Source organism: Balaenoptera ricei, chromosome 15 (genome assembly GCF_028023285.1).
Source record: "Balaenoptera ricei isolate mBalRic1 chromosome 15, mBalRic1.hap2, whole genome shotgun sequence".
Lineage (NCBI taxonomy): Eukaryota > Metazoa > Chordata > Mammalia > Artiodactyla > Balaenopteridae > Balaenoptera > Balaenoptera ricei.
The window spans coordinates 1,540,773-1,565,419 of record NC_082653.1 but is presented as its reverse complement, the minus strand read 5'-3'; the positions used below and the strand labels follow the sequence as shown (position 1 = coordinate 1,565,419).

The window sequence follows — 24,647 nt, the reverse complement described above, 5'->3', positions numbered from 1 at the left end:
TGGTTGAGCTTTTATAATTTTTAGTGACTACAGCTGTAGGTGTATTCAGAGTTCTGGAACAATTGAAAACTGACATTTTTATTGAAAAAGAGAGTGTACTAAAAATCCTGTTTCCTGGCCAGGAATATCTTGGGCATAAGACATTTCATCACAGAAATGCCAGGAGCCTTGAAAGGAGGCTGGAAAGTCCTACTCTGGGTTTACTGGGCAGTGGGCGTCCCTCGAGGACTAAGGTGACAGTTTGCTGTCAGTTCTCTGAGTCGCTGGTTCTAAGAGCTCCTTGTGCACCTGTGTGCAGGGCGGCAGGCCTCTCTGCACTGTCGCTTGTTCTGCGTGGTGCTGACTTTGGCCCTGGAGGCACAGTGCGTGTGCTGTGTGTGTGCTGTGCGTGTGCATGTGCTGTGCGTGTGCATGTGCGTGTGCTCTGCATGTGGTCAGTGTTAGGCCAAGTGTGACGTCAGGAAGCCGTGTCGGATATTTCTGCCACGTGTGACAGCACGCGTGGTCCCCTTATCCCAGCGCCACTCCCAGACGTGGGGGCCAGGTGGCCGTGCGGTCCTGCAGCGCCACAAGCACTGAGCTGCGGGCCCCCGAGAGCGGGTTGGGCTGACCTTTCTGGGCTTTGCTGTCACTGATGAGGCCCTTTCACTGTCCCTCCTGCCCCCTCCCTTCTTTTCCTCGTTTTGTCCCCAGGGAAGACTTGGGGTTCAGATTCATATCCGAGCAGGTCAGCCACCACCCCCCCATCAGTGCGTTTTACTCGGAGGGCCTCCATCAGGACTTCCTGTTTCACGGCTCCATCTACCCGAAGCTCAAGTTCTGGGGGAAGAGCGTGGAGGCGGAGCCCCGTGGCACCATCACGCTGGAGCTTCTCAAGTGAGTGGGCGGCCGCGCATCCGAAGGGAAATCCGTTTCCATTTAGGACGGAGACTCCTCCCTTCTGGTGGAGGGACCCTGCGTGCTCTGCGGGCAGGTAGCCTTTCCGGCGGCAGGGACGTGCTCTAAGGAGGCTGGAGACCGCGGCGGGCTGGCTGTTCCTGGGGGTCCTCCTCACGTCTGACTGTGTCGGGTCCCGTCTTCTCTCCCCTGATCTCTGCGGTTCGGTCCCTGGTCGTGGTCATCACCTCCTGCTGCGTGACAGCCCAGCTCAGCAGCGTGAAACGACACTGTCCTCCCACGGTGTCTGGGGGCTGGAGGTCAGGCGCAGCGTGGGGGGCTCTGCCGGGGTTCTGTGCGGGCGCAGCCGGGATGCGGGCCGGGCGGCCTCCTGAAGGCAAGTGGGAGCCTCTGCTCCCACGTGCACCGCGCTGGCCGCTGGCAGGAGACCTCGGTTCCCTGCCACCCGCTGCTCCGTACGGCTGTGCAGCCGAGGCGCTGGCACCCCCCAGAGCCGGGGCCCGGGGCGGTGGGCAGACCACCACCGGGACAGAACTGGCGGTGTCTTCTGTGACCTGACCTCAGAAGTGACCACAGCCCGGTGTGCACGTGCTGCCGGTCACGCAGGCAAGCCCTGGTTGAGCGTGCAGGGTGGGAGGTCGGGCCTGAGCGCCAGGAGGTGAGAAGGAAGGGGCCGTCTTCCCGGACGCCCGAGCACCGTTAAGTCTAAATCCAAACGCGCCCAATCCGATGGTGATCAGAGACCCTCAAAGCAGAAACTGAGTCTCTAGCGACCGCCCGGCGCTGCAAACCCATGGCGGGTGGTCCGGGCCGAGGGGTGTAGCCAGCTCCCTGGGCTGTGAGCCTCGCTAACTGTAGCCCCCGTGGGAAGCATCTGATGCCACTGCACTTCCTGTGGCCCCGCCGGGCTGGAGGAGCGTGGTCTTCCCAGTACCCACCCCCCTAACCCCTGCACCTCGGGGCAGACGAGGTCGCCCGGCCGCGGTGAGCGCGGCCCCTTCCTGGGGAGGGTGCCCGTCCCGTCTGTCCCGTGCTCTTGGCTTTCTCGGGTGAGGCACGGGGAACTGAAAGGTCACAAACCTTGTCAATTAGCACCTTTGGGTTCCTGGGAGATTCAAGGAGTTCCAAATATTCATCATGAAATGCTTGTGCGCTGAGCTGATCTTTGCCCTGAACTGTGGCTCTTTCACGCAGCCTCCCTTGAGACACACGTCCGGCCACCTGCTCAGCACCCGCTTGTGCGGTTTCTCTTCTCCTTGGAGAGGGCCAGTCGGGGAGGATGAGGACTGACGGACGGGAAGGTGTTTGCACCCCCAGGAGCCATCCCCGCCACACGCGGGTCCCCAGACGGCCAGGGCCACGCGCTGGGGACCTCGCGGTTCCCGCAGGCTGGGGCGGCGGGGCTGTTCTGTTGAGGGCTTCACAGGAAACCTCTTGCCTTTGTCTCAGCCTTTTCTTGCTTATTAACTTGTCTCGACATTTAAGTAGAAAGCTTTGTTGCTGCTACAAAGGAGAGAAGAAGGACATTTCAAACGAATGCTAAAGAAGTAGCCCCTGTTCAGGGAGTTCAAAGCGATATTCTGCTCTTCTGCAGGTTTTAAGTCAATTACGGTTTGATTCTGTCTGGTACTTTGCCTTTGAGGTCGCGCAGCGTCTTTGCTTCGCTGGCCTCTGACTTGCTGTTCTGTGGTGTCTTTCAGACATAATGAAGCCTACACGTGGACCAACCCTACCTGCTGTGTCCACAACGTGATTATCGGGAAACTCTGGATAGAGCAGTACGGGACGGTGGAGATTGTAAACCACAGGTAACGGCCCCTGACAGTCATGCAGCGGTCACAGTCAGGGTGGCGGTGCAGCACCCTGCGCACCAGCTGGCACGCAGCCCGTGGTGTCACGCGGCGGTCAGCTCCTCCGGGCCCCTCCCTGCGCACCAGCTGGCACTCAGCCCGTGGTGTCATGCGGCGGTCAGCTCCTCCGGGCCCCCCCCCGGCCCCCCGTGCCCCCCCCCGGTCCCCCGTGCCCCTCCCTGGCCCCCCGTGCCCCCCCCCCTTCCCCCGTGCCCCTCGGCCTCCCGACGGGCCTCGCTGGCTGGGAGGCCCCACACGTGGTGGTTGGATCTGATTCTGGTTGGCACTGATCGAAGTCATCACTACTGCTCTGTGTTGATATTTCTTTGTTTTTAGTCACAGTAGTGAATTTATTTTGAAATTTTAAACTACGCTGAAGAATGCTGTGATTCCCCGATGCAAATAGAGTGACCGTTCTCAAATCTTGTCCACTGTCCAGTCTGTCAGGCCTTATTCCTAGAAGCTCATGGCTGGTTGGCTTTGTTATGTCTATTAAGATGTAATTTACATGTCATAAAATCCACCATGTAAAGTGGACGCTTAAACGGTTTTTAGTAAATCTACTGAGTTGTGCAACCATCGGCACAAGGAAGTGCTCGAAGCTTTCCATCCCCCGGAAAGATCCCCGTGCTGTCCACTCGGTCCTGGTGCTGCCCCGCCCTGGGCAGCCTCCAGTCTGCCCGCCCTCTCCCTCCCTCCCTCTCTCTTTCCTGGATGTTTCATGTCTACAACAGAAGCCCGTGTTTGTTTTCCCCGCAGAACTGGAGATAAGTGTGTGCTTCACTTTAAACCGTGTGGATTGTTTGGAAAAGAACTTCACAAAGTGGAAGGGTACATTCAAGACAAAAAGTAGGTCCGCGTGTGGGTTGGGTCACAGGGTGCCTGGACAGCGTGTGTGTCTCTGCAAAAGACGTAGTTGTGCCGGTGACATCTGCCGGGGAGGACAAGTTATGACTCTTTCCTGTTTAGAAAAAGCATTTCATTACTGAGCACAGAAGGAGATAATGATGAATTTTAAGTGCGCCATTCAGGGTGGTGACTGGTGGAGCCCGGCTTCTCCTTCTTCGAGGGTAGAAGATCTGGGTCTGTTTTCTTTTGATAAAATGGATGTGAGAAAGTTCAACATTTTCACTGAGAGATAAAACTGCAGTTGTGCAAACAGGACTGAGAGCTTAGAACTTGACCACGTGTTTCCTTCTCTCTCCTGGCATCCGTAGCGGTTGTCAGGCAAAACCCAAACACTAGCTTATGAGCATCATTCTCACGTGACTTGTTCATTCCAATCTGGAAATTTGGGACTTTTAAAGTTTTTGTGAGCAGAAAAATGGCCAGTAGTAATTTTAACAAAATTTCGGGGGGGTTCCCCCACGTTATGTGTTGGGTCTCAATTTCTCTCTCTTTTTTTTTCAATAAGTAACTTGGGCCGTATAACAGCCATAAGATTCCTTCCAGCTCCTAAAATATATACATTTTCAAGTAGAAAGAAGTTTCCAGTGTAAAGCAGTGGGTGCTTTTGCTCCATCCCACTCTACTGGGTACCAGAAATTCACCTGTTCTAATTCCTTAAAATACCTTTAGACGTTAAGACTCTGACCACTTTGCCCCTTGAAGTAAGTTAGGACCTGGTGTGTGGACGTCACGGGACAGCAGTCCTGTTAGTGGGAATAGCACTGACCCGCCCTGTGGTCAGCTCATCCACAGAAACAGGCCGCGGGAGCGGACGCCCACCGACGCTCAGTGAGCCGTGCCAGTCCTGTTCTGGGTTTCTGGCTTTCCGCCCTACACTGGATGCTCTTTCCTAACGCTACATCTCTTGGAGACAGAGAGCGTCTGCCAGGCCGTCTGCCGAGTGAGGGCTGGCCACGTGTCCCTGCCTGCTGGCCCTCCCAGCACGTCCCGCGGCGGGCAGGGCAGCCTTTCCAGGGAGCGCGTGGCCAACTGTACGCTCTCCCCCGAGGAGGACGTGAGGAAGAAAAACAAGGGCCCAACACGGTTGGCGCTGTTCCTTTGGAATCAGGCAGAGAGCTCTGGTGGCTCATCTAGAAAGATCTGTCGAGGTTATTACTAAATGAAAAATGTGGGCAGACAGTGACAGGGGTGTCTGACTTGAGGTTATGAAGGTAAAGCAGACCATATCAGCTGAATATGGGGAGGGTTGTTTATGTGGTTTATAGAAAAAGGGCTGCAGGACACACGGTACATAAAAATGTAATGTATTTCAAAAATAACAATCGGGCGCATAGGGTGTTAAACGTAATAACGTCGTACGCTTGTTCTCACATCATCTCGTCTCCTGCGGCCCGTCTTTCGCCCTTCAGGTTTTTGTACCTTCATTTTCTCTTTTCTGCTTTCGTGAAGGAGTGTGAATAGTTAGTCTCAAAAGCCACGAGTAAGAGATGCTAAAATGAAACTTTTCATCTTTGCATTTACACCCAACAATATCCCTAAAATTTATAAGAAGACATGCCAGAACGAGAATTTATTCCATGGTCACAATTAAGGTGCTGCACGTTTAGATGAATGGTTTATAATTGTTAATTGGTAACTTGGTTTTAAAAAATTCCCTTTGACTACAGCAAAAAGAAGCTCTTTATGATCTATGGCAAATGGACGGAGTGTTTGTGGGGCCTGGACCCTGCTGCGTACGAATCCTTCAAGAAGCAGGAGAGGAGAACCGATTCCCTGCGGAAGACAAAGCTGGTGAGCGGCTCCGTGCGGCATCCCCGCGGGTGGGTGGGTGGGTGGAGCCTGGCCGGGCCTGCCGCTTGCGGGGACGCAGTGCCTTTGTGGCCCCAGCTGCAGAGGGTGAATCACAGAACCTGTCTCTCAAGCAAAGCTGCTTGTCTTCTGATTCTGGACGGGGGAGGAGTTCACCTGCGTCCCAATCGTGCCTCTGCCCGCCCCGAGCCTGGCGGAATCAGAGGACACCTCCGTTTTCTTCTGGATACTTCTTTTTTTTTGGCCACACTGCGAGGCATGCGGGATCTGGTTCCCGGACCAGGGATCGAACCTGGGCCCCTGCAGTGGGAGCACAGGATCTTAACCACTGGACTGCCAGGGAAGTCCCTCTTCTGGATACTTCTTCATAAATCTCCTGTTTCCCTGCACCTTGTTAGCTTAGACCCATTAAACAAGCAAGTGGATGTCACTTCTGCGTTTCTAGTTCTGAGTACCAGGTAACATACCAAACAGCTGGAAAGTTTTCACAAGGATACTTTCCCCTTGGAGCTTTGGAATACTGATTTTCTTTTTTTTTAATTAGTTAATTAATTTATTTATTTTTGGCTGTGTTGGGTCTTCGTTTCTGTGCGAGGGCTTTCTCTGGTTGCGGCGAGCGGGGGCCACTCTTCATCGCGGTGCGGGGGCCTCTCACTATCGCGGCCTCTCCTGTTGCGGAGCACAGGCTCCAGACGTGCAGGCTCAGCAATTGTGGCTCACGGGCCCAGCTGCTCCGCGGCATGTGGGATCTTCCCAGACCAGGGCTCGAACCTGTGTCCCCTGCATTGGCAGGCAGATTCTCAACCACTGCGCCACCAGGGAAGCCCTGGAATACTGATTTTCTTAAGACTAGTTCTTCTTGAGCTTAAAACTAGAAGTGATAGTTCAAAAGAGGTGTCACATTTTTCTAGGTGATAAATTAGACTGTACCAAACCTGAGGTGTTCAATATTTGTTTAACAAGATATTCAGCCGCCACTGGGATTGATAGTGCTTTTTGTTTGTTTGCTTGGCCATGCCACATGGCATGTGGCATGTGGGATCTTAGTTCCCTGACCAGGGATTGGACCTGTGCCCCCTGCAGTGGAAGCTCAGAGTCTTAACCACTAGACTGCCAGGGAAGTCCGCCATTAGTGTTTTTTATGTTGTGATATTTCATGGGTGCTATTAGACATCGTTTCTAATAATGCTCTTTTAAACTAAAAAAAAAAAGTAAAGTTCCATTTAAAGACCATACAGTGGAATGTTAAATCCGTTTAGTGATGTGTTTTAATGCGTTAGCGTGGCTTTGTCGCCCCTTTGGGGAACCTCACAAGGAGGGAGCGTTTTGTGTGGGTACTTGTCACTGAGCTGTGTCTTTATTTAGCTTCTGGCACCAAAGCACATAACCTGCGGGTGGGGGAGGACTCCAAGGCTGTGCTTCTCGTGGTTTAAGTGTCTCCCTTCACAGCTGCCTGAATAACCACTCTGTTCTTCCCCTTCGTCCTGTTGATTTTGAAAAAGAAGTAGCAGTTGTACCTTTTTATTGAGACGTGATCCCCAGTCTAGAAACGCTAAGACACCCTGAAATCACCAAGTGCGAACCCTGTCTCGACTGAGGGCAGAAGCGCAGCTCGTGGGGGAATAACCATCTGGGAGAGGCACCCTCAGCCTCCTTAGGAGGTGTCGCCCCGTCCAGTCACACCCAGAAGGCTGCACGGGCTCCCCCCACAAGGAGGGCGGCTCCTGGCTGCTGTCTCGGGGGCTCCGGGCGGGTCTGGAGGGGCTCTGGGAGCACCGAGGTGCTGTGTCTTTCAGGACGACTGCCCCGAGAAGGCCGACGGCGACGTGGTGGACGCCGTGCCGGAGGCTCAGGAGACGGTGCAGGTCATTCCGGGCAGCAAGCTACTCTGGAGGGTCAACACCCGGCCCCCCAACTCCGCCCAGGTCCGCGCCCCCCGCCCCAGCCAGGCCCCCCAGCCATCCACCGTCACCCAAGGGACTCCCTGCCCTCCAAGCCCTGACCCCGACACATCAACACTGTGTGCACACATCACAGTACCCGGGTTACACTGCGAGCCCTCAGAGTCTACACCGGGTGCGTCTTACCAAAAGGGTTTCCAAACCAGTTTCGAGAGATTATTTTTCTGACTCGTCAGTTTAGGTGCTTAAATGCATTTTGATGTTTGTTTTTGAAAATTGCGCTTATAATTTGCATTACATATAATAAATTTATTAAATGTAATGCAAAATTGTAAGTACAATTATAATTAAATATAATTTAATTTAAATATAAATATATTTACAGTAATGTATAATATGTAAAAATAATTACATGATAACTGTAACACATGTAATAAATTATATTTTATTTTAATATATTATAAGTTATATGTTAGTTATATATAAAATACATACACAACATACTATAAGATTTTTTATTGTATTGTCACATCCTATAAGCAAAGCACAGCATGTGCAAAACAAAGGAAACAAAACCAAACATTCATCGGTAAATACATTACCTCAACACAGCCACTATTATAATTTTAGTAGAGTACAAACTAGTATAAAATAATAGCAAAAAAAGCTCATGTTTAAAAATAACACTCATCCCTTTGGTTCAGTGAGCACCTCCTGAGTCGGTGCGGGTGGGCCCAGGTCCCCGGGAGCAGAGCCCGAGGACAGGGCAGGCAAGGACCCTGGCCCTACACAGCACAGCGACCGGCCTGATGGGCTGGGGGCGGGCTTCCTGGGGCCCTGGTGACGTGGAGCAGGACCTGGGGGAGGCGGGGGTGCGGAGGACGTGGCCATCCAGCTGCTTTCCGGCAGGGGGGCGGCCGGGGCCCGAGCCCCCCTGCTCCTCTGAGTGATGTGGGGTCGTTCGAGCAGCGAGGGGACCAGGTGGGCCCCTCTGGCCGCTTGTGGAGATAGACTTCGGGGGCCAGAGCGGGAGGGAGGCCAGGTTGGAGGCGAGTCCCCAGGTCTGGGCTGTCGGGAGGCAGAGGCTGGGGGGGACGTGGGCGCAGCAGCCCCCCTGGAGGAGCTGAGCTGGAGACTCCCGTCCGGCCCCCAGGATGTGAGGAGGCAGACGTGAGGGTGGGACGTCAGGGTGAGGGTCTGGGTGCCCACCGCGGGGGCGGAGAGGAGGAGCCCCAGGCGAGTGCGTGTCAGGGCAGGGAAGGAGCCCCGGCCCCGGTGACCTTGATAGCAGTGTCTCCAGGGAGCCGGTGACACTTGGCTGCTCTGAAGGGGTTTAGAGTGTCGCTGGCCCCCAGCTGGGAAGAGTGCGCAGAAGAGAGCGCCATTTATAGCCACGATTTCTGTGCCTGCTCCCCAGATGTATAATTTCACGAGCTTCACGGTTAGTCTCAATGAACTGGAGACGGGCATGGAGAAGATCCTGGCCCCCACCGACTGCCGGCTGCGCCCTGACATCCGAGGCATGGAGAACGGCAACATGGGTGCGTGGCCCCGGCTGAGCGGGCGGGCGCAGGAAGGGAGCGCGTCCCACCACCACCCCCCCCCCACCGTTAACCAACCACACTTCGCGTCTTCTAGATCATGCTTCTCAAACCGTCTGTGGGGAAAGGGTTAAAAAATTTCTAGTTTGCTGCAGCCCAATTCTTCTCTAAATAAAATAAGATTAAATTACTAGGAAAATGGAATGAAAAAGAATACATACAAAATGCAAGTACCCTGTCTTCTTATTAGGTTCAACAGACAGTGAGATTACATTTCAGAAGCTGGACACATTGTTATTTAAAAGCCGCTTGGCTGGAGGGCGCCCCCCCCCATGCCTGCCCAGCCCCGAGGCCCCTCTGCCTGCGGGCTGGGCCGCACTGGGGTCTGCGCTGGGGTCCGGACCTGGCCGTGCGCTTGTGCACTCGTGCCTGGGTTTGCCTTCCCGCTGACGGCCTTTACTGTCTGTGGTTTGCTAACCCAAGGGTGACTTTTCATCCGGGGTCGGGTGTGAGGGCTGTTCCAGCATCTGCTCTCCCAGCCCTCAGCTCTGCCTGTCACCCTGAGCCCTGACCCAGTCCCCTGTGCTTGCACCCAGATCTGGCGAGCCAGGAGAAGGAACGGCTGGAGGAGAAGCAGAGGGAGGCCCGGAGGGAGCGGGCCAGGGAGGAGGCCGAGTGGCAGACGAGGTGAGACGCCTGGTGGCCACGAGGGCGAGGAAGCGGGGAGGGGGCCGCCCACCCACCGGGGCTGAGCAGAGGCTCCCCCGTGTCCTGTGAGATGGTGGCCAGCAGCTCTGGGCTGCGTGTAAACTGACGTGTGATGTGATGAGGCCTAGTTAGAGGGGCCACGATCCCAGGGGGAAGAAAAGACCAACGGCCGTGTCCTGTCCACTGGCCTCCTGACCGCCTGCTCTGTGTCGCAGGTGGTTTCACCGAGGCAGTAACCCGTACACTGGGACCCCCGACTGGCTGTACGTGGGGGGCTACTTCGAGAGGGATTTCTCAGGCTGCCCAGACATCTACTGAGAGACCGGACCAGCCCCCGGACCCGGAGACCCGAGAGGCTAGACTCCGTCAAGTGGCTGCTCTGAGCTTCAGTCACAGCAGAAACCAGCTTTTCTAACGGCTGTTCGTGGAGATGGCACCATCCCTGGTTGAGGATTTAATTCTAATCAACTTTTGATTGCCAAACATTTTACTACTGTTGCAGTCTCTTCATAAAGCTTCACTTGGGATCGTCATGTTTCCATTAAGGTTTGAAAAGGAAAATTCTTTACAGTTCCCTTTTATGGGACAGAACCAGAGCTGGGGCTGGTGTAGATTACAGCACCCTCTTAATTACAAAAGTTATAAATAAAGGAAGTAACAGGACGGGGTCCACATTCCTCCTTATAACGCAGTGGCAAAGTGTTTCTGAAAGTATTTTAAATTTGAACCAGTAACAGGAAAAGATGGATCTTGAAAAAAGTCCCACCAAGAGCTTTTTATAAAGGCCAGGAATTGCTTTCTAGATTACAGTAACGCAAAAGTGAAGATTTTCAAAGCATCTGATTGAATGAAATGAAAAGTTGTCAGAGTCTGTATTTTTTACCAAGCTTCAGTAATGTAAAGATTATTAAGATATTTAAGTTCAAACTACTTGAATAATATTTTGCTGAAGAGCAAGACAGGCATTAACATCATGTGTACACTGTCCAAAATGAAGCATTACCACGACAACCGAGGGTGGCCAGAAACCTTGACAAAAAGTCCCCAGACGGCTCCCAGCCCTGACAGGTTTGGGAGCCCGCCTCCGGCCCCCAGGGCTCCCCTGTCACTGCAGGCCACACCCACGTCACAGAGTGAGTCACAACAGTTGGCCTGTCCCTGCGGCACCTGTGTTCCTGTCCTGCATGTGTGAAATACGAGGGACCCGCCTCAGGGGGCACCGAGGGCGGGGGGGTCCGAGCAGTCTGCTTCCAGCGGTGTCATTACCGTTGTGTGTCCATCTCTGCACATGTCTGCACCAGTGACTGTTTACTTTCCGTAGAGAAGCCAACACCACCGGTCGTTGCAGAGCTCTTTGAATTGAAGACAATCTGCTGTGTGTGCAGACGCACACCCGCACACGCACGCGCACACACACGCACCTGTACGCAGTGGTGGGTTCTCAGTGAGAGGGTGTCGGCATTTTGTGTCCCAGCTTCAGAATCACGTTTGTAATTAAAACACTTTTAAAAGCAAATCCTCGCTCTGAAGGCTTGATTCTGTAGCTTCGGAAACCCGAGGCGTGCTATCGGGGTCGAACCCCAGCGCCCCTGCTTGAGGGGACCCGAGCGGGGCCACCGGCGACGCGCGGAAGCCTCCGAGGATGTGTGGTCTTGACGTCGTGCGGAGCGGAGGTTTTGACACACCGGGTCGTTAGGATGGGGAGCCCTGTGCCTCTGGTCGGGAGGCGGTGGCAGCGGCGGCAGGGCTGGGCTCCTTGTCCAGGGAACGTGGGGGGGACCCAGGGCGCATTTAGAGCAACAGTGTTTAGGGCAGTTTGACAACCTCCGTGGACTATCCCATGTCTCACCACCTCCAGTAATTTACCGTAAGGTTTGCATCTCTAGGTCCTCCCTGAGGTCAGATTCCACGTGGCCCCAGTAGTCGCTTCCTTCGCACCCGATTCAAGAGTCAAAGGAGAAAGGGCAGGATGGCCGATGACCTCAAAGCATGGCCGTTACGATCCTTTAACCCCTGTGTCCACAGATGCTAACACCCACCAGAGCTGCCCCCTCAACTTGGCCGCCGTGACACACTGGGATGTTGGGTGTTTCTCTCTAGTAAAGAGCTTTTCAGTGGAGTTTGCTTTTCAAAGGACGACCTCCCACGACCGATGTGTTTGGCCCGTGTGGAAAGTCGTGGCCTTGTTGTTGGCCCCCAGTTTGCGACGGTGGCTTTGAGGTAGGGCCCGGGTGCTTTTTTGGAGCCGTCTTGTAACGCAGAACGTCCTTGTGGGATGAAAAGTAGAGCACGCTTTACCCGAAGAACTTCGCATTTTGATTTTGCTCCCCCTTGAAGGTAGGAGCCAGTCACACGTCCATCGATTCAGTGCACGTTTACTGAGAGCCACTGGAGAGTTTGCCAGGCTGACGTCTCAGGGTATGTTTCATGGACGAGAGAACTGTCCTGTGCACGCCGGTGCTGGCCTGATTTAACAGGTCGCCCGCTGTGGGCAACCGACGGTCGTGTCTGGGTCGCTGTGCCACCCAGGTCCGTCCCAGGAGTGGTGCTTCTCTCCCCGGCGGGGTCAAGGGTCAGGGCATCCCCAGCACTGGCCGGCCAGCTGCGGGCCCCGGTCGTGAGAAGGCATCGGAGAAGCAGGCCCCGGCCCTCACGGGCATCACCGCGTTCGGCCACTCCGGGCTGCCGTGAAAGCCAGGACCCTCCAGGATATAGCATGGTGGCTCTGGAAGGGGTGAAACGAAGGTGCCAGGCGGACCTCTGCTCCTTTACAGGCTCACGGGTCTTCACAGGGCAGCGGCACAGCCTCCGCAAGGAAACGGAAGCCGGCAGTGGCCCCAGGCAGGGCCCCTGAGGACCAGCTCCGATGGTTCTCTTGGCCACGGTCTCCCTGTCATACTCTGTACCCAAGGATGATGCTTGGGCTCGTGGAAGGATCTTCCCGAAACACGGGGAGAAGAACCCAGTACAGCGCCGACGGCCTCTGGGCGCCCGGGCCGATGCTGCCGGCCACTTGTGCCAGTGAGCGTGGAGCTGTCCGGCTGGAGGCGTTGCCATCTGCTTGCTGGGTCCTCGTCAGGACCTGAGGCCAGGAAATCAGAACAGGACGAGAGAAGGGCCGGGCGTCTCCCGCGAGCCAGCCAGCCCTCCGGGTCGCCCCAGCAAGAAGCTGCCTCTCAGGACACCTGCTCCTGGGAAAAAGTGCTCCCCGCGGAGCTGGGGATTTACAGGTTTGGCAAGTCTCACGTATCCACCAAGAACAATGAAATGAAGACATCGTTTAAAATGCTAATAAGCTTCCAAAAATCAGAAGCGAGAATAGCCCTCCTCCTGTCGACCCTTGCACGCTAGAAGGGGAAGGGGCTGCTTGGTGAAGCCTTGCGTCCTGTGTGGAGCTATCGGCCCTGCAGGAGAGTTCAGTCAACAGAGAGTTCCTGCTGGTCCTGGCTTCATCTTCCAAAGGATCTTCCTATGTCCAAAGTGGGTGCGAAGATTGGGGTCCCCTGATAAAAGGGCCTGTCACCAGACCTGCAGGACATCAAGTGGTGTTTCTCTCAATACACGTCATCTTTGGGCCTATCTTGTACGTTCTCAGTGTCGGTTTCTTCGCAAAGTGAAAATGCCATTTTGGTATTTCTTGGTACGTGTTTCCTGGACCGTCAGCCCTCAGCTGGATGCACTGCTCCATTCCGTCTTTGTGAACCGACCACCCTGGGCCAAACGTCTGGTGAAGGGCTGCTTGGTCTCTGCAGAGGGTGACAACGCACAGACAGGGTCCTTCCTCCATTGTCCCACGAACACTGTTCTATCCGTGCAGCACGAAAACGTCAGGCAAGAAAACACGTAGTGAAATGGATTTATTTTTATAATTTTATAATATGTAATAACTGTCAGTATTCCTCTATATAAACAGAATCAACCATTCTCAGATTTTTTGGGAGGACCGGACAGATCTGTGGAGATAAATGTTAAACCCTAGCCCTGAATAGAGATTCTTTGCAAATGGGTGGTAGTTGACATTTGTTTTGTACTGAACAATTTTTCACTGTCTGCTGCTCTGGCCTCTCTGGAAAGGACTGCAAATCAGCTGTGGATGTGTCCTTGAGACCAGGCGTCAGACGTTCGGCCTGTGTGTTCTGTAGGACTGGCCCAGTTAACGGATTGTTTCAGAAAACTGCTTGTTACAGCGAAGAGAGGGCTCAGGGGCACATGAGACGGATGAAGGGGTCTGGTTCTCTGGGCAGCGAGGAGCTCTGATGGACTCTCTTCCCTCCTGGGGATTGGAGCCTGTTGCTGGAAGCAACGGAATGCCCAGAACACAGTGTTCGCTTGACTCAGAGGTCCCTGTGCCCGACCTGCTGCCCTAGGTGCCCAGCAGCTGTGCGCTTCGCAGGAGGGTGAGCTGAGAGGAGGTGGTGATCCCAGTAGCCACGGTGGCTCCTGGCAGAGGGACAGACTGTCCACACGACTTTAATGTCCTGGGAATGCCCAGCTGCATAGATGTGGGGCTCCACCATGGCCATGGTGTCCGACTGTGGGGACCACAGAGCATCAGCCCTGCCAGAGCCCAGGCCTGGTGTCCTGGGTGCTTAATCTCCACAATTACCATCCAGTCTGACCCATCGAGGAGGAAGGGGAGGCGCAGGAAGGTGGGCTTGCCTGAGGTTTCAGAGCAGGTAAGTAGAGGACGTGGAATTCAAACCTTGACATACAGTGAAACTCATCCTTGTGTGCAGTTGACAGATTCATACCATCTCGTAACCATCGTCACAATCAACATATATAGTTTAATGGCAAGGTTCAAGTGGGAAAGGACTGTCTTTTCAACAAATGGTGTTGGGAAAACTGGATATTTACATGCCAAAGAACAGAATTGATCCTGACCTCACACCATATACAAAACTTAACTCAGAAGGGATCAAAGATCTAAATGTGAGACCTAAACAATAAAACTCTTAGAAGAAAATATAGAGCACAGAGTTCACAAATTTGGACTTGGCAGTTATTTCTTGGATATAACACCGAAGGCACAGGCAACAAGAGAAAAAAAAAATAGACAAGTTGGACTTCATGAAAATTTAAACACATTTTGTGCATCAGACACTAGCATCAGAGTAAAAAGGCAATGGGAGAAAATATTTGCAAATCAAACATCTGATAGCAGATTAATATCTAGAATATACAGAGAACTCCTAAAACTCAATAACAACAACAAAGAAAACCTGATTCAAAAATAGGCAAAGGACTTGAATAAACATTTTTCCAAAGAAGATATACCAATGGCCAATAAGCATGTGAAAACATGCTCAACGTCATTAATCATCAGAGAAATGAAAATCAAAGCTACAACGAGACACCACCTCATACCCATTAGGATGGCTAGTATTAAAAAAAAAAAAAAAAACCAAAAATCCAGAAAACAAGTTTTGGCAAGGATGTGGAGAAACAGGAACCCTTGTGCACTGTTCGTAGGAATAAAATGATACAGCCACTGTGGCAAACAGTATGGCGGTTCCTCAAAAAATTAATAATAGAATTACCATATGATCCAGCAATTCTATTTCTGAGTATTTGCCCCCCAAAATTGAAAGTAGAGCCTTGAAGCAATATTTGTTCGGTCATGTTCATAGCAGCATTATTCACAATAGCTGAACCGTGGAAACAACCCAAGCATCCATGCACTGATGAATGGATAAGCAAAATGTGGGGTAGACGTACATACAGCGGAAGATTATTCAGCCTTAAAAAGGAAGGAAATTCTGACGTGCTACAGCACAGATAAAACTCGAGGATATTATGCTAAGTGAAAAAAGCTAGTCACAAAAAGACAAGTACGGTGCAATTTCATATATAGGAGGTACTGAGGGTAGTCAGATTCGTAGGGACAGAAGGTAGAATGGTGCTGGGGTCGGGGACAGAGCGGGTGGGGAGTCAGTGTCTAATGCAGACAGTTTCAGTTTTACAAAATGAAAAGTCTGAAGATGGATGGTGGTGATGGCTTCACAGCACCATGAATGTATTTACTACCACTGAACTGTACATTGAAAGATGATTAGGATGGTAAATTTTCTGTTATGTGTTATTTTACCACAATAAAAACAAATGGGAAAAAAAAAACTCGGTGGTCGCCAGGGGTTACGGAAGAGGGAGGGAAGGACAAAGCAGAGCACAGAGGATTTTCCGGGTAGGGAAGATGCCCTGTAGGATGCGATAATGGACATACGTCACCAAGCATTTGTGTGACCCGTGGATTCAAGACGAAGCATGAACCCTGATGTAAACTCGGGACCCTTGGGGACATGAGGTGTCCACGTAGGAGCATGGATTGTAGCAAACACACCGCTCTGGTGGGCATGTGGATGGTGAGGAGGCCTGTGGGGTTGTGTGGGAACGCTATACTCTCTGCTCAGTTTTGGTGTGAACCTACAATTGCTCTAAAAAAGAAAATCTATTGTTAAACAAAGAAAAAGAACACAACAACAACAAAAGCACCTGCCAAACTGTTTTCTCGAGTGGCCGCGTGCCATTTTGTATTTCCAACACCAAAGACTCCACAGCATTTAGGATTGTCAATTTTCTTTTTCCTTTTTTTTTTTTTAGCCATTCTAATAGGTGTGTTTTAATTTGCATTTTCCTTATGAATAATGCCATCCACCACCCTTTCCTGCATGTCAGGCCACCTGTACACCTTCCTTATGAGACGTTTGGGCGCGTCCTTGCCAGCTTCCTTGTTGCCACCCCTGTGTCCGCAGTCACTGCACCCCCTGCCTTTCACCTGAGGGAGGCGCTGAGGCTCAGGGAGACAGGCTGGGTTCACAGAGCCCACGCTGGGGTGGGCGCTCGGACTGGCCCCCATGATGCCCGTCTACCTGTAGCTTGTTTCCTTACTGTAGATTTTTCACAGAAACTAGTGAAAGTGTATAAAGCTTTGTTTTTTGAGCCCTCCCAGGGCACAGGCTCCCTTGGCTCGGGGAGAGGAGATGTGCATTTGGGGCCCCTCTGAGGTCACTGCCCGGAAGGGAAGCACCATCTCCAGGTTCTGGAAGGTTGGCTTCCCTGTGGCCTCTGGTGGCAGCTTTTTAACTTTTCAAGACTTTGGACAAGTGACACCTGCCTGCTGGCCCCTTCTCAGGGAAGCCAGATTGGTTTTCTTACTGTTTTCTTGCCTGGTTTCACAAGGCCCAGGACGGTATTGCTGCGGGGGTGGTGACCGTGGTCACAGGTCACAGAATTGCTTCACGCTCACCGTTCCCACCGCTTTGGTCTCTGGAATCCTCTAGATTCTCAAAAATTATCAAGAACCCCACAGAACTTTTGTGTTATGTGGGTTTTATCTATGGATATTTACCACATTAGACATTTTAAAATAAGTATTAACTAATTTAAAAATAACAAACGCATTTCTTATTAACACAAGTAATATTTTAAAATGAAAAACAGCTCGATTTTCTGTAACAAAAAAAAAATTAGGGCTTCCCTGGTGGCGCAGTGGTTGGGAGTCTGCCTGCTAATGCAGGGGACACGGGTTCGAGCCCTGGTCTGGGAAGATCCCACGTGCCGCGGAGCAACTGGGCCCGTGAGCCACAACTGCTGAGCCTGCGCGTCTGGAGCCTGTGCCCCGCAACGGGAGGGGCCGCGATAGTGAGAGGCCCGCGCACCGCGATGAAGAGTGGCCCCCACTTGCCACAGCTAGAGAAAGCCCTCGCACGAAACAAAGACCCAACACAGCTAAATAAATAAATAAATAAATAAAGTAGCTATTAATTAAAAAAAAAAAATTAGTGAATCTTTAGATCACAAAACAATGGATACAGAACTTGTGGTATTCCATCCATCAGAATATCATACAGGAGTTAAAATGGATGGGTTAGAGCTACATGTGTCAACATGAATAAAAAAAACAATGTTGCATAAAAGAATACTTTTCACTTTTATACCTTTCATAAAAAGCTTAAAAACAAATTTTACGTACACACAGATTGATAGTAAATCAGGCACTCCTGGAGCAGGGAGTCACATGTCACTGTCAGTGTGGGGCTGGGAGGGCACATTGCTCCAGGTGTGTGTGTTCTGCTCTGCAGAAATGTACAGAGATGTAAATGATGGGGAAAACAAAAGCAGTGGGAGGGCAGTGCCTTACATTTATCTAGTCCAGGTTTGTGGAGGGCAGCTGCCTTCACTCTGTTCTGACTGCACACATCAGACAGAGAATGAGCGGGCAGCCGCGACGGCGCTGTTATAGGTGGGTCTGGGGAGGATGGAGGGCAGTAATGTCATCACTTATGTGGGGGAGGGCTGGGGGACCCCCCCCCAGGGCCCAGGGGACGATAGGGGGGCAGCCATGTCGTCACCGTTATAGGGGGTCTGGGGGACCCCCAGGACCCGGGGAGGATGGGGGGCAGTTACTGAGCGGGGTCTGGGGGCGCGGGGCCGGACCACTGCCTAAGCCCCGCGTTGTGCGCCGCACGCGCCCCCACGAGACCACCGCTCGTCCGGAGGGCGCTGGGCCCACGCGGCAGCGTCCGGGACTGCAGTCGGTCACCTTCCCCCCGGGACGCGAAACTGAGAGACCCCGCCCCGCTCCCCGCAGGTGCCCCCGCTCGGCCAGTCCCGCGGTCCCGGGGTCCCGGGTCCAATGCCCACCGCTCGGCCCGCGCCCGCCTCGCCGTTCCCGGCGCCGCCGCCAGGGGCCGCCGCCGCGCCCCTATGACACAGCAACAATAGAGGCCGCTCTGGCCCGCACGCTGCCGGCCCGCGCTTCCGCCGGAAGAGAGCCGCCGGCACGGGGGCGGGTCTGGCGGCGCGATGGGCGGCCACCCTCGCCAATCGCCCGCGGGCTAGCGCCCGTCCCTCACCGGAAGGGGCCCAATCGGCGGCGAGAGCGGTAGGTGGGGCGGGGCAAGCGGGGGCTTCCGGCGGGGCCCGGCAGGCGCCGAGGAGGAAGAGCAATCCGTGACGGCGCCTCTCTGCTGAGTCTCGGCGCGGCCCAGGTGCGGGGTCGCCGGGGGCGGGGACGGTTACGGAGGCGGCCAGGGGCGGGGCCTGTGCCTTCGGCGGCCCCCGGGCGGGTGCCGGGTCGGCGGGGGCCGGAGAGGCTGGGGACCGGGTCGGGGGCCGAGCGCGGGCGGGCGTTCTAGGGGCCTGACTCTCGGGCAGCTCAGCCGCCGCCCCGGGCCTGCCGCGGCCGTAGCCGAGGGCGTCGGGCGGTGGGGCCTGCGGGTGGGAGCGGGTCGGCCGGCCGCGGGTCTGCGTTTCCCCAGGTGCTCGGGTTTTCTCTCCGAAGGGAGCGAGCCGGCTGCGCTGCAGTTTACCGGCGGTGTGTCCGATGGAAACTAGGTTTAGGCCCAAGTGTGGTCTCCCATTCAGTGTGTTAGTGGTGTGCCTGCCCAGCTAGAGGTTTTAAATCTTTCGGAGCCGCAGGTTAAAGGACAGTTTATTTAAAAAGTACGGAAGGTGGTGTTGGCGAGGGTCTCCCGCTGTGATGGGGTCTAGATGCAGAGGTAAATTTCGTTGTTTGAGGACCACGAGAAGCTGGGGACCTGGCTCCACGGGCTCAGGTACCGTGGGGTCGGTCCACCCCAGGAGGAGTTCGGCAGCAGCTGTTGGGCGGCGGAGGCCTGTCCCCTTGCTCCCAGCAGGGGACAGCCTGGGCTTCAGAGAGAGGCCCTTTCCCTCTGCCCGTTCCAGTTCCAGCGTAGCATCTGGAGGTGCTACGGTAGCGACCGTAGTTAGGAGGTCCACGGTAGTGACCGGCCCTGCATGCTGGTCCCTCTTTCAGGATGACGACTTCAGGCGCTCTGTTTCCAAGCCTGGTGCCAGGCTCCCGTGGGTCTTCCAACAAGTATTTGGTGGAGTTTCGGGCCGGAAAAATGTCATTGAAAGGAACTACGGTCACCCCAGATAAACGGAAAGGGCTTGTGTACATTCAGCAGACGGATGACTCCCTCATTCACTTTTGCTGGAAAGACAGGACATCGGGGAACGTGGAAGACGTAAGTGTCTGGGAGCCTGAACCTCGTCCTAAGGACTCCCGTCCGGGTCGTCAGGACAGCGTGGTTCTTACAGGAGGGCACCATGCTCTGGGCACAGAGCAGCTGTTCACACTTTGGAGTGTGTTGGTGGGATGCGTGGATCCATTAGTTTAGTGCCCTCATCAGCTGTTTTCTTTTGCCTGTGGGGCTTCCTGGTCTCAATGATTATATAGATTTCTCCCGTCTGTGTATGTAGGTTTAAAACTGAAAATTAGGTGCCTAGAATTGGAGAAACCATGTAAAAATCCTAACCTTTATTACAGCTCTCCAGAAAGCTTTCTTTAGCAGTCATCTTATTTAGCGTTCTTTGTTCTGCAGACTAAATCGTTTCTCGTTAGGTTCGAGAGCAGGTCAGAGTTGACTTTTTAATTCATCTTGGAATGTTGCTCCCAAAACGTCTCTGCTAAAAATCCTTCAGGCGCCAGAAGCCCTCCTTCCCTGTTCAGCACCGAGCCCCTCTCCTGGCCCTCATGACCTTCGTACGGTGCCTCAGGTCCTCGTTTGTCTGCCCTGCAGACACCCTGCTGGTGACGGGCTTGGCGACTTGCTGCCGCCTGTGTCCCGTGTCCTCTCCCCCCACCCGCACGCACTTAGGCACAGGGGCCAGCCTGTTTTCCTGGAGGTTCTGGGGCTCTGCAGTGCTGTTTTCGTGGAGCTGACTCTGCTCGTCTGCTGCTCTCTGTAGGATTTGATCATCTTCCCCGACGACTGTGAGTTCAAGCGCGTGCCTCAGTGCCCCAGCGGGAGGGTCTACGTGCTCAAGTTCAAGGCAGGGTCCAAACGGCTCTTCTTTTGGATGCAGGTAAGTAGGTTTTGTTTGCATTTTGTCTTTTCTTCCTGTCATAAAATTAGGTTAGAAGCTTGTTCACCGGATGGTAGAATTCGCTTTCACAGACCAGCTGGTGCTGACCTCGCTTGCCATGGAACCTGAGGATTCCAGTGTATCGCCTTGTGGTGCGGGGCACTGGGGACAGGCTCCGCCAGAGTCCGGACACTTGTAGCTGGGCTTTGGGTGCCCTTTCGAGGATGGAATTCCCTGGCTGACCGCCAGGAGTGATGTCCGGGCTGGGTCCTGTCTCTGCCTGTGGTTTGCTCGTCTCCCAGTGGCCCCTCCCTCCAGGGTCATGAGCAGCCTGGACCAAAAGCAGGGGTGAGCCCGTGTGGTGTCCCTGTCCTGCCTCTTCTCCCGTGGTGTGCTCTGGGGGTCTCTGGGTGGCAGTGCACCAGGCCGTCCTCGTACCCACTGGAAGTGGACTTGCTCGTGCAGTGGGTATGCACCTGCGTTTGTAGTTTTGACAGAGGTTGAACTGCTGCCCTCCCGCCAGCACCTTCTAGAACAGGGCAGGAAAGGTTTTCCTCTTTGTGGGCTGGATGGGCTGTGTCGCGCCTGCTGAAGTCATGTGACGGTGGCCCTGGGCAGGAAGGAAATGGATGGGCGCAGCCATGTTCCAGTAAAACTTTATTTGCAAACACAGATGGGGTCGTGGTTTGCCAGTCGCTGGTGTAGAGCTTGTTTCTCCACAGTTTCGCCGAGAAAAGTTGTCAGACTCACACCACCCACTGCATCTTCTGCTCCCCTCTGCCCTGAGCGTAGGGCTGTGTCTGTGTGCCTCCCCCGCCCCCACCCGTGACCCTGCAGGCCCCCTGCACACACACTCGGTGACTCTTGGAGAAGTGAGTCGTGGGTGCTTCGTCTTGCAGCTCTGGGGGTGCCCGCAGGGTGGTGCTGCCTGATGCCCCCCTGCCCACACCCAGGTGCCCGTAGTCAGTGCCCAGCTAACCCTGGAGGGCCACGGGCTGGCCGGTGGACAGCGGCGTGGCAGCAGGGTTATTTCATGGCAGTACACGTGTTGAAGGATTTGCGGTTTTAGAGCGTCGCGGAAAGGACCGCGTCTGGAGGGTCAGGGCATTGCCCTGTGCTGAGCGCTCCTAGTGCTTTCGTCTCCCCACCTGTAAAACGGGTGTTAGCACAGCCCCAGCGGGCACATCGGGCTGCTGCCCCCATGCACCCCGCCGGGGCCTCTCCTTGCTGTGACCGCGGACGGGTGGCCACGTCTCCGGGCCTCAGGGCCCTCGTCAGCATGGTTGTTGCTGGGTGGGCCGCTCAGCTGCGCCTGCTGCCGTGTCCTCCCCACAGGAGCCCAAGACGGACCAGGACGAGGAGCACTGCCGGAAGGTCAACGAGTATCTGAACAACCCGCCGATGCCCGGAGCCCTGGGGGCGAGTGGGAGCGGAGGCCACGAGCTGTCTGCGCTGGGCGGTAATGGTCACCTTCCCGGATGTGCGGTGAGGGCAGAGTAGGTTTCCGCCCGCGTGGATCCCTGGTGGTGCGGGCCGGTGGCTTTTAAACGGACGTAGAGGTGTCCAGGTTAGAAGCTCCTCTCGGCAGTTCCCCCTCGGTGCTCCCGTCTCCACGTGGTGAAGCGGTGTACGAGCCCTGCTGCGCTGGCTCGTGTCGGGGGACGCTCGCCGCACAGTCCGGGGCAGCCGCCGAGACGGGGGCCGGCGCCTGGAGCGTGGCGGCGGGCGTGCGCACGGCTGGAGGCCCGGGCCTGAGCGCCTCCTGTCTTCCAGGCGAGGGCGGCCTGCAGAGCCTGCTGGGGAACATGAGCCACAGCCAGCTCATGCAGCTCATCGGACCCGCCGGCCTCGGAGGGCTGGGTAAGGGGCCGAGGGAGGGCCCGCGGGAGCCTCTGTTAGCAGTGGGGCAACTTGCAGCTTCTGATCGGTTCTGAGCGACGCCTGGGAATGTTCTGTGCCCTGGCCTCCCTGGGGAGGGGGCTGGTTTGCCTTAGGGTTTGACCTGGGAGCTGGGTGGGCAAGGCCTTCCACGGCCCCCGGGGAGGAGCCAGTTCCGTACCTCAGGGGAGCACGGCTGGCTGAGGTGCCGGGCCCGAGGACGCGTGCTCGGGGCCCTGGTCTCCTGGGTTGGCCTGCCTGCTGCCAGCTCCTGTCGGGCTCGGGTTGTGTTTCTGGGACACTTCGGAAACGCTGGTTACTTTGTACGGGATTTGAACTCCATGTTACCTTGAACCCAGGTGCGTTAGTAGGGTCACGGGATGGAGAATTGATCTGATTTAGCAGGTTCAGCGGCCAGGACGCACCTGAGTAGTCGCTGCTCCTGGGCCCCCGCAGGCCCGCTGTGGTCACCACCTCCCCTGCTCGCCCGCTGGCTTTAGTGCGGGGCCTTTCTGCTCTTTGGCGGGGGTGCAGGGCTCTCCGGCTGGGCGTGGTGTCTGAGCTGCGTCTCCTTGCTCCTGGTAGGTGGCCTGGGGGCGCTGACGGGGCCGGGCCTGGCCAGCTTACTGGGGAGCGGAGGGCCTCCAGCCAGCAGCTCTTCGTCCAGGTGAGCCTCACGCCCGCGCACTCTGGCGTGGCCGAGTGTCCCCTCCTTCACGGGGGCCGGACGTAGGAGGTGCCGAAGGACAAAATAGGCATCTGGGGAGGGTCCATCCTTTTTCGTGGTTCAGGCTCTTCCTGGGGTCCTGGCAGCACGAGGATGTCTGGGGCAGGACCGACGCGTTGTGGCGCCTTGGTGGGCGCGTAGCCGCTGCAGTGCTGGCCTCGCTCTTCCCAGCTCCCGGAGCCAGTCGGCAGCGGTCACCCCGTCCTCCACCACCTCTTCCACCCGCGCCACCCCAGCCCCCTCCGCTCCAGCAGCTGCCTCAACGACCAGCCCGAGCCCCGCGCCCAGTTCAGGTAATGGAACCGGCACGGCAGCCAGCCCAACCCAGCCCATCCAGCTGAGCGACCTCCAGAGCATTCTAGCCACTATGAACGTGCCGGCCGGGCCAGGAGGCGGCCAGCAAGGTAACACGTGCTCCTCGGCTCCAGGCTGGGGGGTGAAGGTGCCTGCTGCCCCCTGCCCGCCCGCTGGCTTTCCAAGGCACGGGCCCAAGCATGTCCCCGGGCCGAGCTGCTGCCCTGCACGTGTCACCTCTTCCTCACCTCACCTCGCCACGCCCGGCAGTTCTGCAGCTTGGAGTCTGTCACTGTCCTCCTGAGTGGGCATCTGGGCTGGCCCCCAGCCGCTGATGGCCGCCTGCTTGTGCCCTAGTGGACCTGGCCAGCGTGCTGACGCCCGAGATCATGGCCCCCATCCTTGCCAACGCGGATGTCCAGGAGCGCCTGCTGCCCTACCTGCCGTCCGGGGAGTCGCTGCCGCAGACCGCGGAGGAGATCCAGAACACGCTGACCTCGCCCCAGTTCCAGCAGGTAGACGCGTGGCCCGGGCGCCCCGCTGTGCGCTCGGAGTGGGGGACACTGCCCACTGCAGCACGGTCCCCCAGCGCTGAGCGCCCCTGCCCCTGCGGCTCCCCCAGTTCTCTGCATGGACTCAGGCGCCTGGCTCTTCCCTGCAGGCCCTGGGCATGTTCAGCGCGGCCCTGGCCTCGGGGCAGCTGGGCCCCCTCATGTGCCAGTTTGGGCTGCCCGCAGAGGCCGTGGAGGCCGCCAACAAGGGCGGTAAGTACTTGCCCCTCCGCCTCTCTGCCACCGTTGAGGCAGAGGTGGTTTTTCTCCTTGCATTTGAAAGCAAAGGCCTTCCCCATTTGTGGAGCACGAGGTGGCTTGTCCCGCTGGCCCTGGCCTCCATCTGGTTTTCACCTCCCAGCCCCCGAGTCAGCAGGGCCAAGCCAGGGTCTAGGAAGGTCACCTCGTGCTTTTCACTTCGTTTTAGACGTGGAAGCCTTTGCCAAAGCCATGCAGAACAGTGCCAGCCCCGAGCAGCAGGAGGGCGACGGCAAGGGCAAGAAAGAGGAGGAGGAGGACATGAGCTTAGATTAAGAGGTTCGGTCGCCGCTGTCGGAAGGGCGGCGTTCCAGCTCGTGCGGCCTCGGTAGCGGCGTTAGTGATCGCACCCCACTCCCCTCTGTCCCAACTTGCTAATCAATAAAAGTCTTTTCTTTTATCTGCCAACTCTGGTCTGTCTGCGTGCCCGGGGTGGGGTGCGACAGCCCCATCCGTCCCCCTATCAATCATCAGTCAGTCAGTCAGCCATC

At 55.6% G+C, this 24,647-nt stretch overlaps 2 protein-coding genes across 6 annotated transcripts in view; both read left to right on the top strand.

The window, feature by feature from the left end:
* OSBPL2 (oxysterol binding protein like 2) overlaps positions 1-11,131 on the top strand; it is a 42,019-nt gene extending 30,888 nt beyond the window's left edge. For all 4 annotated transcript variants that reach the window (XM_059896983.1, XM_059896982.1, XM_059896981.1 and 1 more), the window contains 8 exons: positions 694-876; positions 2,598-2,705; positions 3,507-3,596; positions 5,324-5,447; positions 7,262-7,390; positions 8,784-8,907; positions 9,504-9,594; positions 9,831-11,131. In XM_059896983.1, the coding sequence (XP_059752966.1) occupies positions 694-876; positions 2,598-2,705; positions 3,507-3,596; positions 5,324-5,447; positions 7,262-7,390; positions 8,784-8,907; positions 9,504-9,594; positions 9,831-9,933 (952 nt within the window). In that variant the 3' untranslated portion in view covers positions 9,934-11,131. The remainder of the gene's footprint in view (positions 1-693; positions 877-2,597; positions 2,706-3,506; positions 3,597-5,323; positions 5,448-7,261; positions 7,391-8,783; positions 8,908-9,503; positions 9,595-9,830) is intronic.
* Positions 11,132-18,516: 7,385 nt separating this feature from the next.
* ADRM1 (ADRM1 26S proteasome ubiquitin receptor) lies at positions 18,517-24,564 on the top strand. 2 transcript variants are annotated; one of them, XM_059898544.1, is made up of 10 exons: positions 18,517-18,605; positions 19,394-19,607; positions 20,332-20,448; positions 21,784-21,907; positions 22,222-22,308; positions 22,912-22,993; positions 23,225-23,346; positions 23,705-23,862; positions 24,009-24,111; positions 24,326-24,564. In XM_059898544.1, exons 2-10 carry the CDS (start codon positions 19,395-19,397, stop codon positions 24,430-24,432), a joined length of 1,113 nt encoding a protein of 370 aa, XP_059754527.1. In that variant the 5' UTR covers positions 18,517-18,605; position 19,394; the 3' UTR covers positions 24,433-24,564. The 2 variants fall into 2 exon arrangements, with proteins under 2 accessions (XP_059754527.1, XP_059754526.1); XM_059898543.1 differs by having other exon boundaries at positions 23,225-23,457.
* Positions 24,565-24,647: the final 83 nt, after the last annotated feature.